Raw genomic sequence first — 19,849 nt, 5'->3', positions numbered from 1 at the left:
AATAGCAGCAGTGCCACAAAGTTTAATTTATCCTACTGAGAATCACTGCAGTCTGCAATGTAAATAGAGGACTTTTAGGATAACATATGGCATGTATTAGTGTAAAGTCTTACAGAGCAGAATTCTAAAACTTTGCCACTTGTGCACAAGTTGATAGACACAGGTTCTATCAGATTCTTTTAAAAGTTTACATCAACAAATTGCATACGTGTACACACAATCCGTAGTGCAAAAGATGAAACTGTTCCTTACCAGCCACAGCATCCGTTACACTCCTGTCCCGGCTGGTAATAAGAACCTGACACTGATTATCAAATGCTTTTAACACCCAGGAATCCCAAATATCATCCAGAACCAGAAGAGACCTAGTGGCAAGAAGAAATATTGCAGATTTCAGATCAACTATTAGTGCTAAAATATCGTATTTTATTTTACTAATGAAAGAACATTTTCAGTATTTGCAACATATAAACTAAAATATTTTACATATAAATAGAAAAAAAAATTAAGAGAGTCAAGAGTTAAAGAACAGTGTTTCATCTTATTGATATCACCTGGGGTATTTGCGTAACATCAGCAAACGAAGGCGATCTTTAGCCTCCTCAATGTTAAGTGGTGGCCTTTGTGAAAGAGTACAGTCATGGTCTAATCTACTACAGAGATTCTGAAGTTTTATTAGGAGCCCTGCTTTGTCCTGTTTTCCAACAGATATCCAGTGAACTCCTCCTGGAAAATAACCTAACAAAAAAGTAATTTTAATCATGCCATGTATTTAAAAATAGAAATATTTAATAACAGTTTATAATAGCAATCAATAATTCAATTAAAAATAAAATAGCAAACTGCTCATAGAGTCTACTATAAGCCAAACTCACAACTCTACCATTAAGACAGAAGGATGGTTCTACACGACTGCTACTTTTTATTTTTAAAGGAACAGGCTATGTAGGGCAAGTACCCACAGGGAATTCACACTACCACTGATGCTGTCCATCCTCTCCACCTACCTTCCTGACCAACCCTTGACAGCCCCTTCTGCATCGACCTTTCCTGCTAGTCTGACTCAGCACTCACTCATTTGACCTTGTATTACTGCAGGAGTTCAGAGTCTGGGATCTGAAATTATCCCAAAACGGTGAGCAAGACGGTATTTAGAGAGTCAGCTGCAGCAGGGAATGTTGCAGTTTCTATCCCTCCATCATGTTTTCTAATGCCTCAGTCCCACTTTCCCCTCCATGTGCCCTATACAGAGAAAAATTCAGTAAGTGGTTTCATTTATGAACTATTTTAAACTAAAGTGATAACAGGGTAATCACTCCACAAAAGCCTGCCACTATTAAAATACATGCAACAGTTACAAGATTTTTTTTTAAATTCATATAGCATGGTGAAAAGTTGGAGGATTTAACAAACAGTGCTCAAAAAGAATAAAGATTAAACATGCTTATTTTACATTTTAAACTTACAGAAGTAACATTTCAAATTAAGTAAGACTGAGCAGTATCTACTCTCATAAACCAAAACAGATTCCATGGTGAAGAGCTATTTAGAATCTTTTCCCATAAGTTAGCAAAATATTTGGTGGAGCTAGAACACAAAATGGTTATGAAGGCTGTAAGTTACAAGCAAACATTTCAGGAGCGCCTAAGGAACTTCGAAACCTAAATCCAAATTACTTTCAAGATGGCATAACACACCTAGTCATATATGCCCAATATGCATATACCTGTAATAATTTTTTTTAAAAAATAGACATTTTTCTAAAAGTACCTTCCAAGAGCTGGTGATCCCTTAAAGCTTCTGCTGTTAAAACAGTCTTTCCACAACCTGCCATTCCATAAACTGTGACCCAACCTGGATCATTTCCCAAACAGTATAGTTTCTGCTTAATAGCATCCACCAGTTTTGGCCGAGTAACAAACACAACTGGTCTCTGTGGTACACCTCCTTCGCAGAGAATCGTCTTAACTGAAGTTAAAAATCAAAAACAAAAAAACAAAAACAAGAAACATATAGAAATAAAGAATAAATTAATATGATGCCGCTTCAAAAAAAACCCCACAAAATAACTAGTGGGCTCCCTCCCCCAACCTACACCCCATACAAATGCTCTAAAAACTATGGAACTAACCACACCAGATACGGAAAAAAAAATTGCTTTTCAGAAACAAATGACTTAGGCACCAGCTTCCCCACCTACAGTGGTGTCCCAATTAATAACTGTATTTTTTGCAAACTAGACGTATTTATATCACTCCCTAAAAGCAAACAGATAATTAACAGCACCAATAGAAACTATGGCAAATGTAAATAGAATAGTTCAATATTACTATTCCCAACTCCCTAGTTGCTTTCTCAGCCAGAGGTTCGTGCTCCACAACAAGCAGCAGAAGAGAAAGCACGCTATGCAAGGCTTTTACCCTGTGGTTAACAGCACAGCATTGTGGTCCAAACTGGACTTTCTCCGATATAAGCTAATACAACAGGCTTTGCAACAGAGCTGGGAAAGCACAGTGGAAAAGATAATGTACACATAATTAGTCCGCTAATGGCCACAAAGTAGACTGCTAGGTGCAGTACCATATTATACTGGTAAGTCTGGGGAAACTTGTAGCAAATAATCAAAATTCCATGACTTTATGACACTTCTTAAAATTTAGAGTGCAAATAATTACATTGTAAGATTTACTTGACATTTTGTCAAATGCACTAAGAAGGCTTGTCCCAAGAGAAATTAACAATTTATTTCATATCAGTCAAAGATGACAGTCATGAAAACTTATGTAAAATTTAGGAACTTATTCAAGGTAACTAAAAGATCTGTTGGAGAAAATGAAGCAACCAGATCAACTGTTGGTATGTGGGGGGTGAGAGATTATAGATTACTCTTCAAGGGAATGTCAGAATTTCAGAGACTGCAGCTTTTTATGTTAGATTCAGCTTCTTTAATAATATACACATATGAAGTCTTTCACTTACAACAAAACGTTAAGATTTAGAGAAAACTGTGAGATGTTCAGGTTTCTGGGTTTGTCAGGTAAGTGTTACTATGGGAGACCATTTTCAAGATGATCTGCATAAGACACAACCATCCTCTCACACCACATTAATTACAAGAAATACAGCAATACTGACTAGTACAAAACCAAAACAAATGAATACATCCACTACCCCTTTTTCATCAAAACAGATATTACAGTCAGTCATTCAGTAAGGAAAAAAAGTAGAACTTGTCTTTCAAGCACATGGATTGCCATAGATATACTGACCATATGAAGTCATTCCATCCATAGAACTCTTCCCATTACCAGAGGAGATGGCAGGGATGCCATCCTGAAGAAGTGCAGCAAGATCTCTGTACCCTTCGTGAAGAAGTGCATTATAGAAAGATCTATATGAATTATTATCTTTTGTAAGAAGAATGTTTATTAGCATAGCTGCTCGCTCCTTCTGCGTATTCTAGAACAAACATTAAAAAAGATATTATACAAAACTAAAAGAGCTTATAAATCATCTAATCTATCACTCTGTGTTTATTATTCTAGAATCAGGCCTCAACTTCAGCCAAGCCCTTAACTCATTAACTGCAATAACAACTGCATGCTAAGCATATGCTTGAAGAATCTGCTGAATCTGGGAATCATATATACTGAAACAAATAGGTAGAAAAAGGATGCTAAAACATGTGAGCAGTCTAGAGAGAAAAAACAGTGAAAGATGATTCTACCTGTTGTTTTACTTTCTCCTCCTCCTGTAGTGTCAGTACTTGGTCAGCAATCATATGATCCATAATGTATGAGGTCTTGATGTCTTTTTCCAATGCTTGGCGATTCAGAAGTAAGTAATTTCTGCTCTTCACATCCATGTTTCTTCAGTGTGGAAAAGAAAAAAGAGCCAAGCTGGAACCAGAATGCAACTTAAAAGTACAAAGAAAACAGTCTTAAAATACCTTACAAATTTTGATTTTAAAAAGGCAGAAAAAGTAGCACAGCCACTAGAGTGGAAAATACAGTGAGTCTTCATACTACAAACTGCAGAGAGCTGAAATATTTAATTGTTTTTTACTTTCTGTCTTGATATAACAATAGTATGAAAATCTTTTAATGACTTCTATCATACTGCTTATGATTCACTAATCTGACTTGGCTGGACGGTATGAAGGCATGTTAAAGTTTTAATAGTTCACAAGCTACTGTGAATATGAATAGTGTTCTTGAAGTATTATTTTCATGCCATATGCTATTATGTTTGAATAAAAATGTCCAGCTGAGCATTATTATATTTAATCTAACTACAATATTTCTCTGATTGTTCCTCTTAGGAGCACATAAAGCAGGAATAAAAACATTTAATTCTTTAACAATTAGACTCATAGTGAAACACTTGTGCTCATTAAGTGAATGAAAGTTTTTATTAAAAAGAAAAGTGAATTACTGCTAACTTTTGCAAAAGAAAGCACTAACGTGAGTCCTTTTCCAAGTTGGTACCAAGTTATTTATATGAAAACTTGCAGAACTAAAGAATCACAGTCTGTACAAGCTCCTTAAACGTTAGGATCTTGCCGGATATTACTACAAAAGATACTTCTTGTCTCCCTCTGCATCCCTCAAATTTTTAAAGTCCTCGGGTCATGTAATTGGGAGAACAGGAGGAGAAAGAGCAGGCTTGTGGTTGACAGCACTGGGCAAGAACAACAACAGAAAATAAGCTCTCTGTGTAACAAATTCCACAAGATAAAACTCAGTGTTTTCTCCAGCCCTGGAACTCCATACAGGTAAATTCAAATGGGGGAGCCATCAGCACTGCCAATAAGCAACCTTCCTTTGGCAGCATCTGATACACAGCAACTGAGTATCAATCTGCATTCTTCCTATATTTCATAAAATAACATTCCTGAAGACAAGCAAAGGCAAAAGCTATCTTCTGTCACCTAGAGATTTTTCAGTGCTGGCCAACTGCCAATGAAAGTCCCAAAATGGTCTCTTCGTTCACACTGCCGAGCAATGACCAAAAACTACACATGCCATTGCAAGCTCCCCCCACAGAGCAACTACGAAACTGCCTAAGTGTTCACTTTTTTCTTCACTCCCTCCTTCCCCCTCGCTTAGGGACCAGGTAGACGCAGCACCTCTTGGAGCGCCCCTTTAGCCATACAGACAGAATTTCCTATTTCCACTGAGAATTACGCGGTTAAGAAAATCCTTCAGACTCTTTTCAGGCTCCGCACAGGAAGGACACACGGAAGGCGCCCGGGCTACTCCCAGCCGACAGGTCTCCAGGCGAAAATACCTCGATCGACCCGCATAACAAAAGCAGAAAGACACCATCCCACCAGCACGGGTCGCGAACACCCGCGGCCATTACCTCGCGTGCGGACGAGGCGTCCAGGGTTCCCAACCGGAGCCGCCCCCACCAGCGCCTCCCCACCCGTCGCGGCGCGATCAGGACAGAAACCGAAACAAATTCCTCCCGTCACCGACACCCCGAGGCCGCGGCCCGCCCGGCCTCCGCCGCCTGCCCGGCCCTGGCGTGCCCAGGCAGCTCCCCCCGCGGCCCCAGCCGCCCCCCGCCATTAAGCCAGTTACCGGCCGGCAGCGCGCGGGGCCGTTAGGAGTCGCCGCCAGCAACAAGCTCCCGCCTCGCCCTGAGGAGCAACTGCTGCGCCGCACCGGGAAGCAGCCGTCCCAGCCGGCACTTCCTCCTTCCGGGCCCGCGGAGGAGGGCGAGGCGCCGCGCCGGCCCCGGCGGTGGCGGTAGCGGCCCGCCCGGCCGCCGCCCGACAAAGCCGCGGCCGCGGCGCCGGCGCAGAGCTGCGGCAGCTCGCGGCTCGCTCAGCGGGGAGGGGGCGCGCGGGAGCGGGCGCGCGCCTGACGTGGCGCGCTGCGGGAGCGGCAACGGCTGCTAACGGCTGCAACGGTCCAGGCGTGGGGCGGGCGGCGCCGGCCCGAGCGAGAGGTAGGGGCCAGGGGGGGCTGCGGGGTATGTGGGCGTGAGCGGAGCTGCCGGGCTGTCCTCTCGCTCCGCCGCGCAGCTGGGGCCGCAGGAGGTGTTGCGGGCACCGAGGGTTAGCGCTGCCCCGGCTGAGGGGTGTCGCGGCCGCCGCCCGCCGTTAAGCAGTGGCGGGAGGAGGTGTCGGGCCGCGCAGGGAGGGGGAAAGGTTGTCCCGAGTCCTCGGCGTCGGGGGCTGCTGGAGCGATAGGGGCCGTGGGGGGAAGGGGCGGCGGGGCAGTTTCCCAGAGGCGGGGAGGGCAGGGGGGGAAGTGAGGACGCCCCGCCGGGCGCCAGCGTGGGGATGGCAGCAGGGACCTGCCGCCTGCGTGGAGAGGGCCGCCCGTCGGGTGTCCTGGCAAGATGGGGGGGAAGGGGCGAGAAGGCTGTGGGAGATCCGGGAGGGTTTCTGTGCCGAGCTGCCCTTACTCTGTGCTGCACGCGGGTGCAGTCTGAAGTTTGCCTTTTTAAAGGCTGTTTCTGTATTGGACTATTTGCTTCATTACCATTCAGATCACTTCTTGATTTTGGTTTCCTAATACATGCTCTCAAGCCCCAAGATGTTTTGAAAGCTACAAAATATCTCTTTTTTGCCATTTTTTGGTGAACAAGAGAGCTTGTTTGGATTTTTATGTGCTTTGTTTTTTTAATCCTTCAAACAAAGAAGACTCTTCCTAGTTGTGTTACTCACAAACAGCTCTAAGCTTCATACTCTTGTGACAGGTCTAGATTTTAAACAGTGCCTTTTGCCCATGCTTGCAACGGCATAAGTATCTCTAATAGTTAAATATTTCTATTTTGACATGTAACTAAGCTGCAGTACTGCAAAGTGATCCAGAAAGAAGCATGATATTTTTGTCTCAAATTGTTCTAAACCAAAATCCACAAAGTATCTAGTCTGTTTTGTGCTATATATGCTGGAAGATTTTATGCTTAAAAATTCCACACTGTACTTCCACCTCACTGCTTTGAATATGCACTTTTATAGTCTTGGAAAGTGGAGATTCTTAATTTATTGCCTGAATCTATTGGGATCCTACTTTTAGCAGAGAAGAAGTGATAGTTTTTCTTTTATACAGACACGTTATTTCATTCACTTTTGTATTTTTATATTATTGGTTTTATATGAAATCATTAAAACAGACTTGTTTCTAAATTAAGTCTTGATTTGCAGTACCATATTTAAAAATGATAAAATCCACTTTTCCTCTTTAATGTGCAGTAGGCAATAATCTAAAAAAGCTACAGGTAAAGCGGGATAGTGAAATTGTTTATCATCACAGTGATAGCAACAGCTATAAAAACCAAAATATTGCTCATTTCTTTCAGTCCTTGTGATTTTAAGTATGTCTCAAAAATGGCTTATTTCACTACAGGTAGCTGAAATGTTTCTGGAAAGGTGAAATTAGCTTAAGTGAGGAATTAGACAGTTAACTCTGTTCAGAAAATGTGAAAACGGAAGCCCTATAGTATAAAAATGAAAGTTTTTCACAAAAAGTGTTATAAAAGTATTGTGACACTTTATAAAGAATCACACAGCTAGAAAACATAGTAAACATCAAAGGAAACATTTTTAGGGGAGGTATTTGTGTAACTGAAGGGAGGGAGTTTATATTTGGGAACACTTACAAGTAATTAGTTGTGGAGGGTTGTGTTTTTTTTGTTTTTGTTTTTGCTAGCTCTCTCTTTTGCTTCTGCTTCTTAAGGGCACAAAATGTCTGAGGTTAAGCAGAGGAAAAGAGGTACTTCTTCTTCCAAGACCAATGAGGATTCACAAAAGGCTGAGAAGGACAGTAATCATGGGAAGCTGGTAAATCCCAGGATCAGCAATAATAAGAGTTCCTCTTGGGTAGACTCACGGACAGCCTTGAGCTTAATTTCCCTTGCTGTTTGCCTGGTGCTGACCTGGTAGGTAATCCTCTATAGTGGATTTCATTATGTTCTTTTGCGTTCCATGCTACGTTCAGTCTTGAGCAATGTGATTAGTAATGTTTGAATATAGTATTTGGGTTAAAAGCCTATACTTCACAGGGACATATTAAAGCTAGAAAGGGTCAAGAAAAGAACAGTGATAATCACGAGAAGCATGGAAACCCTGTCATACAGTGAGGGGTTATAGAAGCTTGATCTGTTTTGTCTTGCTGAAAGCCTAACGGACACCTTGCTCATAAATTGTAAATACCTGCTTGGGAGATTACATCTAATTGTGAAGAGCAGCTTAATCTGACAAAAAGTACACGGCTCAGTGGGCAGGGAACAAATAAATCATCAGTAGAGTGAAGTACAGTTTTATGTAAGTACTTTGCTCAGCAATGTGGCAAATTGCTCATCAAGTAGAGTCTTCACGTAAAGATCAAATATCCTTGTAAAAGGCATTCTAGAAGATCTTAGTGTCATCAGTATTTTAGTTCCATCAGAAGCTATGAGCTTCAAGCAGAAATGATATGATGAAATTCTCAGAATTCTAGTGCAAGAAGCAAGACCAGTTTATTACACTCTTAACTTCAAATTTAGGCAAAATTCATACTTGTTTTAGTATCATCTAGATTTCTTTATGTAAATTTTTGTGAAGTAGAATGTCATAGTAGAATAAAATGATTAGTAATGCCTTTGCTTAAACTATTTAAGTTTGTTTTGCATCTATCTATATATAGATAGCATTTTAGCTTTTATTGCATAGCTTAATCTGTACAGACTATATTATAGATATTTTGAAACTCTTATTTTAATTGATATTCAATTAAACAAACAAAAACAACTATCAAATTACAAACAAAAACAACTATCAAATTACAAAAACAGAAGTGAAGTATTTTAAATAGACTGTATTGTTCTAGATGCTTTTACTCTCACCTGAGAGGATCTCTGGATAGTCTACATCTACAAAGACTATCCCTAGATAGTCTGCCTAGTCTACAGTATACCTTGTTTTGAGATTGACAAACATCCAGCAAATTAAGTTGCTTGCTCAGTTGACTCATTTCCTTTGTAACTGGACAAAATGCTAACAATTCAGCTACCAAGGTCACAGTAAAAAAAACAAACAAATAAAAAAAAAAACCCACCCCACCCAAATATATGAAGTACAGGACTGAGATCTCCACTATCTCTATCTGTTCACAAAACTAGCATCATCATAACAGCTAGTCAAGTTTTCTTACAACACACCATAGGTTCTTAGATGGTTACAGTTAAGCAAAATTAGAGTAAACCAGCTTTTCTAAATCTAAAGTTCCTTTGCATGACTTTGTGATACCTTGCAACAGTCCAGATTGATTTAATTGTATTTTATTTCCAACAGTTAAATAATACTTTTTTAATAAAACACCTTACTTATGAAGCAGTGCATCATAAGCACTTAATGGCCTACCAGTGTACGTAGTATTTCTGTCATTTTTACTATTTGAAAGGCATGCTATGTAAAATGAGGCACACCCTCTAATGTTTTCTTATTTTTCTACTTCTGTTGGAAGCTGATAACTCCAGTAAATTTCATTATACTTTATTTTTTTTTCCCTTCGTATATTGATCTAGCAAATTTTGTGAACACAAATCCTGCATTAACAGATCCTTGTGAAGTCAGGTCCTATAACACTTAATATATGCCAATTATATAATATATTTACTATTTATTTATTTGCAATTTGCAGGTTCCTATTTCAGCAGTCAAATCAATTTGCTGATATGGAAAAAAAACATAATTTCTTACAGCAAGAAGCTGAAAAGTTCCTGGACGTGAAAAATAAAGTTAACTTAATTTCTGAAAAGGTAAGCATTAGCATCTTAATTGGATAATTTCTGAATGTTTGCCAATGGGTTATTTCATTGTCATTTAGTCAAATGTAACTGACTTTTTAAAATATTTATAATGTGTTCTACTTGTCTGTGAGTAGGCCTTGTATGAGTATTTCATTGAAACATTTGTGAAGACAGCACAGGAAATCAGGTCTGACTTCTGATATGTTACAGTTTCATTTATTGATTTTGCCACTGAAGCTTGGTCAAGTCACTTTCACTTTCTTTGTCAGTTCTCTACATCTTTAAAATGGAGATAAATGTAATTATCTACTTTTATAAAATGTTTAGAAGACAAAGAATGTTGTGAAGCACTATGTATTATACTTCCAGCAGGACAGCTAATAAAGTTTAGAGGCTATGCTGCTTAGAATTAGTTATTTAAACACTTGTTTATTGATCATGTGTTTGTATTAGAATATCAGCCTTACTGAAAAGCATTAATGAAGAAATTGTAGGACTAGTGAAAATAGTGGCAAAACTTACTGACTTTATCAGAAACAACTTTATCAAAACCAGTGTTTTACCTTGCAATTTAAAGCTGGACATAATTATTCTTAATTATGTCCTTTATTATTATTATTATTATGTTTTTATTCATCATTATTGCTGTCCTTAGGACTGTAAATACTTCATTTTTAGCAAGCGTTTAATTAAAAAAGATTCTGACTCCTTAGGAATCAGATTTGTCTTAATTTTATCAATGTGCATGTGTTAATCCACACAATTGTTTATGGATGTTAAGTAAAGTTGTTATATCCCAGTATATTTTTGCAGATACTATTTTAAATTTATGCACAAACTTCATTCTGCTGTTACTGTTTTGCATATAATTCAAATATAGATCGATTTGAAGAAAATTTACAAGCATTTTTATATAATAGATCAGGTCGAGTAATATGAAAGATATACTGAAGCAGTAGTTATTTTTTTCCCCTTGCTATTTTCTTTTCTTTTCTGTGTGTCACATCACCAAGTAGAAAACTTAGGTTGGCTGCAGAAGTATGCCTGTATCTTACGGACGATGATGGGAGTACAGCATGGCTTACACCAGTAATGTTATTTTAACACTGATCTCATAATGTCATTTATACATGATATGATTTGGATTTTATATACCACACTTAAATTCTATTGAACATTTTGCAGTATGATATGTTTTACCAAAAAAAAATCACTGAGGAAAATAAGGGATTGACAACAAAGAAAATGGCATGTATTCTATAGAAAGCCAACAACAAACATACTCTTTTCTGTGACTCTTGCATGCTAGATTACTCGGCAACGATATTTTAAAGATGAACTGTGAAAATAATATTATAGGAGGTCTGTAACAAGTGAAGTGGCTTCTAAGGGACTGAGTCTTGCAAATCTTCTTTACCTTCTGTTAAGTAAATGCAAATGGTCTTCTACTCTTACTCTCATTAAGTAGACATGGACATTGTTTTGTGTTACAAATGCAGCTTGAGTCTTCTGAAAGTATCCTACATGAAGCTACCTCCTCCATTTCTGTGGTGACTGAGTTTGAGCAGGAAATATCTTCTCTTCGTAACATCATAAATGATATTCAGAACAGTGAACAAACTCTCTCTATAAAGATGCAGAGCATTAATGAGAAGTTCCAAAATATTACAGATTCCTGGAGAAGAAGCTTGGATGAAATGAACACGAACACTAGTGGTTTAAAATCTGAAGCCAAGTTCATACATACAGAAGTTACTTCCCAAATTAATGAAGTTGATCAAAGAATTAAATCCCTTTCTGAAAGATTAAAAGATTTGGAAGACAGTACAGCCAGAAATATTAGAACTGTAAAAAGGCAAGAAGAGGATGAGTTCTCTAGAGTGGAACAGCAGTTGGATTTGCATGCAAAGGCAGTTGAAAAACTAGAAGAAGAACAAAATAGTCTGTTAGCCAAAGACACAGACCTGAATCAGAAAGTTACAGACTATAAACCCAAAATTGATGAGTGCAAGACCCATTTGCCGACAATTGAAAATGCTGTTCACTCCATTCTTAGGTTATCAAGTGAATTGCTAAGTATGGAGAAAAAGATAGAAGACTTGACAACACAGCTATGTACTGTGGAAAATGATATGTTGAAAACTCTCTCTCATACAATGGAGATGCAAAAGGTTCTTGAAGGCATACAATATGATGAAAACATATTGAAACTGCAAAATAAAATAGCGGTTTTAGAAGAAGTAGTACCTGACATAAAAGTATCTTCAAATACAAAAGAAATAGCTATTGAAGACTATAATTTAGAAAATGATCAGGGTGAGGATAGTTAATTTGGACTTAGGGTTTTCATTGATGGAAAAACACTTTAATCAGTATAGAAATAGCTGAATATTGTCATCAATTTCAATGGGCAATGGATCAGATTTAAATTTTATGGTAAAGAGGATAGAGAGCAAGATATACCGAGTTGGAGGAGGCAAGAAGTTGTGTTTTCTTTTTTTTTAATAAGAATTATTTTCAACATATTGAAAGTTTGTTTTTATTAAAATGGATTATGAAGCAAAGTATTTGGATAAGAAATAAAAATTACAAACATCATATTGAAATTATGTTTAGTTTTCTCTGGCTTCTTATGTTGTTGTATTTTGTTGTTATATTCCATGGACTTGTAGCACAATGAAAAATGAAGTACTTATCTCTAAGCACATATACATTGTAGATTCCTTTTAATGTATTGTATACCATAATATTTGTTTGCAGTACATAGTTTTGAGTGTCAGAATTGTTAATGGAATCTCCGTATTTTATTATGTGGAGGAAAGTACTTAGTAGTACATTTCCAACAGCTTATGCTGAAGCTTAGATACAACAGCATTGTACAACAGAAAATACTAGGAAAATACCCCTTACCGATAACCCTTTCTTATAACTTATATTTATAAACAAGGGGTTACATAGCAGCTGGTATTATCTTGCATTTTTTGACCCTTTACAAGTGGCCTCATTAGACCACACTTCCTGCCATTTCCTCCCTAAAATCGCTGTCATTTTGTTACGCCACTGAAGTCCTCAGACCACATATGGACTGAAGTTCTTACTAACAGATATTCCTGTTAGTGCTCTTCCATCATTTCATTTGTGTTTGGTGTGATCAATCACTTTATTAGATCTGTACCATTAGAAATAAGTTTTAACCTTTTCTTCTGCGGGATGTTCTCTGTCAGGCGTTACCCAACATGTGGGATATTTGCATTCCAAAGTGAAAACAAAACTGTTAACAGTGTTTTCTAACAATATTTCCCAAACTTTGGCCAACTAAGAGCTGCAAAAGCAATTAGTGGAAGCTGTTAAGTCATGTACTTTCAATGTTTTTTTTAAAAAAAATCAGTTTCTTCACAGATCTACTTACACCAGAAAGAATACTACATAATAGGCCTTCAATGTATAGCTTTATCTTGAAATTTGGATCTCAAGACTGCCATACATTAGTGTCTACAGATTTACATCTTGATAATTTCCAATTTCTCATTTCTGAATTCAGGAAAATAAATTGCTTAGTAGATAGTATGAACTCCTTGTGAATTAGTTAAGTCTGAGTTAAATTACTCATTCTTTTGTATATTCATTTATCTAGAACTCCACTGAAATCTTCATTAAAGAGTTAATGGTTCACATTCAAGAGGCTATTAAACTTGAGTTTCTCAATGTTATAAAGTCCTTCGAAGTCTCATATACTTTCAGAATTACTTATGTATAGATTTGTCTGTTTACAGTCATGTTCAATAAAAATATATTGTAGTAGATTGCCCTGTCCTAGTGCATAATGTAACTCTAAATTGCTTTTCCAGAAAAGAGTATGAAATACATACTTTCATGTTCAGTGTTTCATTAAAAATATTACTCAATACTGAAATGCTTTTTAAATACTTCTGTTAAGTTTGTTCCACTGTGGCTTTATTTCATATATTTTTGGAGAGGGGTGGTTAAATTTACAATAGTACAGTCCCCATTTTAATATCTTGCATCAACCCAAACTCTATGGAAAGCCATAATATATACCAATTTGGACAGGATATCCTTGTCCTCAGAGAGCATTAACTCGGAAACCTGCCCAGCTAAATTTTGGTATTGTTTTAAGGAAACAGTTCTGTGCTAATGAGGAATGGCCAATACTATCAAAAAGTCAGAATATTTGTTTCTTTCATTCAGTGATGTCTTCACTACTGGCATCAGGAGAGCCATAGTTTCGCTGTAGGGATTTTCAGAATAATTAGTATGATTTTGTGAAAGTAATTACAGCCTTGTAGAGTACGTTTCAGCTTGCCAGTTTGGTGGGGTTTCCTCCAATTTGTACACTGGTTTATTAGGGATTGAGCAGGAAGTATCACTGGTGCAGGTTCAGCAAGATCAATCCTATTTTAAAAACTTGATTGACTGAGTAAAAAAAGACTGAAGAATGTGAATCACTAACACATTTTCTCTTGTGTGGCACAGGAAGCTGTTCAGCAGCATCACAGATATTAATAATTAAAAGCTAAAGGTCATCTCAATGTCAGTCATAGAAAGCAGCCTAGATTAAAAATTTCTTGGCAGACAGCAGCCAAAATGATACAGTGTTTAATGCCATTCCAATTAAGAAACAGAATAGTAAGTCTTTTAAAAAAATGTGTTAATTGTATTGCTCACCTTAATTTTAATTCAGTAAACATCTAGAGTTGAGTGTTTTTTCTACATGCCAAGTTGCTGATTTATTAGCTTTTAGCAATGAAGTGGCTGTTTCATAGTACTGAAGGTGAGAAGGTTTTTTTATTGGTCAGTAGGGAAATTACTGACAGCCATTTTAATGAAGGTACATCTTGAATTGTGAAAAACCTATTCATTAAGTACATGTCCTTCAGTTCTTTAGCAAATAAGCATTGCTATTTTTCTGCCTACCCTGTCAGTTTGGTGACTGCATTTTATTATGTTTAAAGGGGAACATAATTTAAAATAGTGTTAAAGTATTGAGGATGGCCTTGATGGTCTTTTAGTGGGACATTGAGATATGTGAATAAAACAGGTGCAGTACTGAATAAAGAATCTGTCCATAGTGAATCCAATTAGGATAAAAGCACAGTAACAAAATTCTTCTAATAGAGTCTCATAAAAAAAGATAAAAGTGATCTAGAATCTTGTGTTTAAATAGACTAATAGTCTGAGTCTTCAAATACTGTATTGTTAACAGAAAAAAAAAAAATCATTTGCTAGGGAGAAAAGTACCATGGTAGCTAAGCTAATCATATATCTGGTTGCAACCTCCACGTATATAAATCTTTAAACTTCTGAAAATCAAACTATTAAACAATTAGTATTCTGGAATGTATGTTTGAGCACTGCACCTGCTCCTCTATTCCCTGGGGCCTATATTTCATCTCCATTTCAGATTTACCTCTCTCTAGTCTGTTCTATAATTTGCAGTCTTTGCTGCTTTAAAATTAAATTTCACCATGATACCATAAGTATCACAGTTACCTTAGACAATTAGTCACCGGGTGTTACCATCATGAAGAATCAGCATAATCCCAAACATATTTCATTTTTTACTAAAGAACTGAGTGATAATCTAAATGATGATGAAATATATCAGCATGTCTGTACTGTATTTCCTCTTATGAGACCTTTCTTCCTCTCTTATTTGAAAACCAAGAACAAATCATTAAAAAAACAAAACCAAAAAAAAGCAAATCTGACGTTCAACCAAAAATCCAACAGTAGCAGAGTTTTTATGGAGGCAGGCTATTTAAGTAATGTTTTTCCTGTTTTGCTGAGTTTTGCTGGCTATTTAAACAAAGGGGAAACATGTCCTCTTTAATTTTTAATTTCTAAAGCATAATTCTTTTTTTCATCTGTGAATGTAATGTTCAGAATATATGTTATGATTACTAAAATAAAACACATCAGTTAATTACTGTCCACAAGTTTATGATAAAAGAGCTCTAAAGTAGATGTCTTTCTAAAATGTTTCTAAATGTGTCTTTCTCTAGCACACAGGTTGTAGGCTTAATATAAAAATTACTGCAAATCAGAAAAAAAATTGCATTTGATGGCTTATGTTCTGACAGGTCAAGCTGGAAAGTCATATGTCATCATCCTGTAATTTTTGTTAGAAAAAGTAGTAACATTTGAATTTGTTACAAATACTGAAAAAAAGAAAAATGTTTGATTGTGTTGCAGAAGGTTATTTCCTAAAGACAGGGTTTGCTCTCAACTTAAATTTCAGAATAGTAAAATATTTCATTAGACTATGGCTTTAATTTTGAGGCAAGTTGAACAATTAGAAATCTTGTCAATTTTTTTTTTTTGTATCTCTCTAGTGTAAAAAGACTTGGAACTTAATGGAACAGCTGGAAGATCTTCAGATAATTTCCCACATTAAACAACTACAGGAAGATATGTATACCATGAAAACATGGTCTAGCAGCTTGATTAAAAAAAAAGAAGAACTGCAGAAGAATTTAACAACCCTTTTCCATGCAGTTACAAGTACTGAACAGAATACAGCTTCTGTAGCAAAAAATATAACTTTGAAGATTGTGACAGTAAAAACTGACATAAGGCGCATTTCAGGCCTAGTTTCAGATATGACTGCTTTGACAGATTCTTTACGAATACTAGAAGATAGAGTAGATAAAAGTGAAAAAAAGACAGTAGAAAACATAGGTGACCTGCTTACCAGTAGCATTGACCGAAGCACAAAACTACAAAGCTTGGCATCCACTAATGCAAGAAAAATTGAGCAAATTAAGACAGCGTTATCACAGTTAAGGAGTGATTTTAACAGACATTCAGATAGACTTTTGAATCTTGAAGGTGACAGAGCAAAAGTTCTGAAGACAGTTACATTTGCAAATGATTTAAAACCCAAGATGTACAATCTAAAGAAGGATTTTGCCATCTTGGAACCATTGATAAATGATCTTACACTGAGAATAGGAAGATTAGTTGAGGATGTATTACGACGAGAGAAAGAAATTGCTTTATTGAATGAAAAATTGACCAATTTAACAAGAGTTCAAACTGAGATCAAAGATATGAAAGATGAAATAACCAAGATTTCAGACATGAATTGATCACTGTGAAATGGCACTGCCTAAAGAACAGTCATGTTTGAAGCGCGTTGACTTCATCACACACAGGATGAAGAAGGAAGGCAGTATTTAAAGGCTTCATTTAGAAGCGTACTGCAACCCAACTAGAAGCTTGTCCTCTCCCCATGAAGAGCACAGCAAAATTCATACCAATTTCAAGGAACAACAATCAAGCTATACATCAGCAAAGAATGTTTCTCTGTGCATGTGTGTCTTTGTGAAGGATGACAGGTACTATATTTAATAAATTCCTTGTTTTGTACAATAAAACAGCGTTAAAGCATAAGATGTCGTTCTTAACTATAGAGTTGACTTTCACAAATAGAGCAGGACCCAAGACTTGACAGATCTTCAGCTTTCATTTGCTGCTCTGAAGAAAAGAATAAACTTGTGGTCTCCAGATAGAGTTTAAACACAAGTTCATAAAAATGCAATAAGTTTAATATTTGTCTCAGTACATTAACTCTATGATTTTTCTAAACTACAATAGTTTCCTTTTTTAAAATCAATCTGTATTTAAAGAGGCAAATGCAGGGATGATCAGAAATACTGTTCATGCTCTTAAATAAGTTTGTTCAACATTTGGATGGAATAATTTGTAAAAGATTTTTGGTGAAGAATTTCTGTGAATTGTAATCACATCACTGTGCAGCTTTGTTATGTCTATAAAACACAGAACCGTGTTTATGGGTGAGCATTTTCTGAAAGACCTACTAACCCTATTGATGGTCTTCTCCCAGTGTCACTGTATCCGTTCAGGAATCCTAACAGCATTATTAATTCAGTGTTAGTTAGCCTGTAAAATACTACAGTGAGCAGCAAAATTAGCTGCTCAGAAGCGTAAGTAAGTAAGTTCAGTATTAGTCCCTGGCAGTGTTTCTGTGGCAGAGTTTAAGATATCTGAGACACATGTTTGAAAATGTGGGAGGGCATAGACTGAAGTGGCATGATACTAAGTTTAGCAGAGGAAAGGGGGAAATGCATTAAATCAGAATAGCAACGACTGTGAAAAACAATTAGGAGAGTTACAGCAAGTGAGGAAATCCTTATAAACAAAATCGTATCAAGCATTAGCCTACAGTAAGGCCTTTATAACTTCTCAATTGCTTATTTGGTCATACGTGAACATCTTGCAGCTGATGGGCTATTGATTAGATAGATAGAAAATATAATTGTTCCCCTCCCTCACTGTTCTCATCCTCATCTTTTGGTCGTCTTCATGTTGCTGGGCTTCTGTACATTGCTTGCTTTCTCTCCTTCAGTCAACCTTAAGTAAGTGCTTTGTTTCATCAAGCTTTTCTCTTTTTGCTATGGGTCCATTCCGATCTCCATTTTTCTTTTACCCCCTTCCAGTCTACCTGACATCCCACAAGGATCAACCTGTCAAAAGACAAGTCATTCCAGAAAGCATTCACTGGCTGCCAGCTAGTCCCTTTGCAGTGTCACTTTACTCTTTCACACACAATTCTTAAGTCTCTGAAAATAACCCGAGGACATTTGAAGGAGACAAAAATGAATGAATATCCAGAACAATCAGCCAGTGGTATTGCTGCTGTGGTATGGATTGTGATACCTGAAAATATATATATGCTTCAGAAGAGTTTGGGGGGTTACATATTAGATGTATCTCATTTGTATATTAAGGTATATTCACTGAATCCATCACCTTTGGTTTTCTGTTCTCTCCTGTCAAGGAGAGCACCTAGCCTATTAGACATGGCTATCAGAAGAGAATTGACATAGTTGTGTAAGAAATCTATCCTAAGTGTTACTCACATTTTCATACTCCTCCAGTTTTATAGTTCATTACGTATTTGGGATAATGTGATGTTTTCTCACCAAAATAATTATACAGCTAACATTAAAAAGCATTTTCTGTCTAGATTTTCCTAATATAGATATATATCTATAGATACATATAGATAGATATTAATCTGAAGGAAACTTGGCAGTTTGGGGTGTTTTTTACTGTTCATAAGCAAGAGGCCATCTTACCTTATGGATTGTCTCTATAAATCAAACCATGCATATAGGAAATTGCTGTTCCAACCTTTGGAGGGAAGCAGTCTTAAAGACAGCATTACAAAAACACCAGGAGAAAAGTGCCCTGGCTTCCAACACCATCTTCCTAAATTACTAGGCTTAGATCATGTTTCCGAAGTTAGTGCAGATTCCTTGTCATAGGAAGCAGTGTTAATGAAATCCAGCAGTGCATGACTGTTCAGTCAAAAGGATGGTTATCTTCAACTGAAGACTGATCCAAAAATGTGCATCATCAGGTGATGACTCAGCAACAGCATGCCTGATAAAACACAAACTCCTTTCTACTTGATTAGACTGTTTTGCTTTATAATCGTAACAGACATGCAGGAGAAAACATTCCTAAAGCCTTAGTTTTGCATTTTTCTTGGCTTAGCTTTTCCTAATTGCAAGTTGTGGTAGCATGCAAAATACAATTTGTGTTACATACGAAAAAGTTTCAACCCAGCGTTTTAACATGTTCTGAACTAAGATACAGTTTTATCATACAATGAGCCTCTTCTAAATGATAGCACTGGCACTCATCTGACTTTAGTTTCATTAATGACTCAGCATGGACAAAGCCCCTTTCTTTCCACTTTCCCTTATTCCCTTATTTTTAGTAATGTTTTTGCACTGCTTCCAAATCCAGGTCACTATCCAAAGGTGCAACAGTATAGATTTTGCTCAGGGAAAAATGACGATGGCCCACATGATCCAAGTAATCTGCTGGTAACTTCTATTATCAACTTTGAATAAATCAGTTGTGGTCAGTGGCTAGTGAAAATCTTGATAGCAGAGCTAGAAAACCAGTTGAGCATTATTATTTTTGGTCCGAAATATAATAAATATGTAGGTTTTTTTCATACAAATATACACTGTCTACAATGAACAAATTTGTGCCACAGAAAAGAAACATAAACTGAGACTTTGACTGAAACAAGGAACTATGCAAC

At 37.0% G+C, this 19,849-nt stretch overlaps 2 protein-coding genes across 12 annotated transcripts in view; one reads left to right on the top strand and one right to left on the bottom strand.

Annotated features, from left to right (window-relative positions):
• The window catches only part of APAF1 (apoptotic peptidase activating factor 1), a 34,795-nt gene extending 29,075 nt beyond the window's left edge, over nt 1-5,720 (bottom strand). For 5 of the 8 annotated variants that reach the window (XM_026123179.2, XM_026123182.2, XM_026123181.2 and 2 more), the window contains exons 1-6: nt 5,586-5,720; nt 3,728-3,869; nt 3,270-3,459; nt 1,771-1,968; nt 555-738; nt 253-365 (exon numbers count right to left, since the gene is read on the bottom strand). In XM_026123179.2, coding sequence (XP_025978964.1) covers nt 253-365; nt 555-738; nt 1,771-1,968; nt 3,270-3,459; nt 3,728-3,865 — 823 coding nt within the window. In that variant the 5' untranslated portion in view covers nt 3,866-3,869; nt 5,586-5,720. Of the gene's footprint in view, nt 1-252; nt 366-554; nt 739-1,770; nt 1,969-3,269; nt 3,460-3,727; nt 3,917-5,364; nt 5,389-5,585 lie in introns of those variants that run through there. The other 3 variants (XM_064510515.1, XM_026123180.2, XM_064510523.1) reach the window with 3 other exon arrangements.
• A 103-nt stretch (nt 5,721-5,823) lies between these two features.
• Nucleotides 5,824-17,160, top strand: IKBIP (IKBKB interacting protein). 4 transcript variants are annotated; one of them, XM_026123218.2, is made up of 4 exons: nt 5,824-5,955; nt 7,695-7,896; nt 9,639-9,756; nt 16,101-17,160. In XM_026123218.2, exons 2-4 carry the CDS (start codon nt 7,703-7,705, stop codon nt 16,854-16,856), a joined length of 1,068 nt encoding a protein of 355 aa, XP_025979003.2. In that variant the 5' UTR covers nt 5,824-5,955; nt 7,695-7,702; the 3' UTR covers nt 16,857-17,160. The 4 variants fall into 4 exon arrangements, with proteins under 4 accessions (XP_025979003.2, XP_025979002.2, XP_064366641.1 ...); XM_026123217.2 differs by lacking the exon at nt 16,101-17,160 and adding an exon at nt 11,247-13,550; XM_064510571.1 differs by lacking the exon at nt 16,101-17,160 and adding an exon at nt 11,247-13,550 and having other exon boundaries at nt 5,858-5,955; nt 7,668-7,896.
• Nucleotides 17,161-19,849: the final 2,689 nt, after the last annotated feature.

Source organism: Dromaius novaehollandiae, chromosome 1 (assembly GCF_036370855.1).
Source record: "Dromaius novaehollandiae isolate bDroNov1 chromosome 1, bDroNov1.hap1, whole genome shotgun sequence".
Lineage (NCBI taxonomy): Eukaryota > Metazoa > Chordata > Aves > Casuariiformes > Dromaiidae > Dromaius > Dromaius novaehollandiae.
This window is presented reverse-complemented; position numbering and strand designations above follow the sequence as displayed.

Bases quoted from the DNA above. Each gene is read 5' to 3' on its own strand.
- IKBIP (XM_026123217.2), top strand. From the start codon at position 7,703: ATGTCTGAGGTTAAGCAGAGGAAAAGAGGTACTTCTTCTTCCAAGACC. The intron at 7,897-9,638 runs GTAGGTAATCCT...TGCAATTTGCAG, and splicing joins GTTTGCCTGGTGCTGACCTG to GTTCCTATTTCAGCAGTCAA. The intron at 9,757-11,246 runs GTAAGCATTAGC...TTACAAATGCAG, and splicing joins TTAACTTAATTTCTGAAAAG to CTTGAGTCTTCTGAAAGTAT.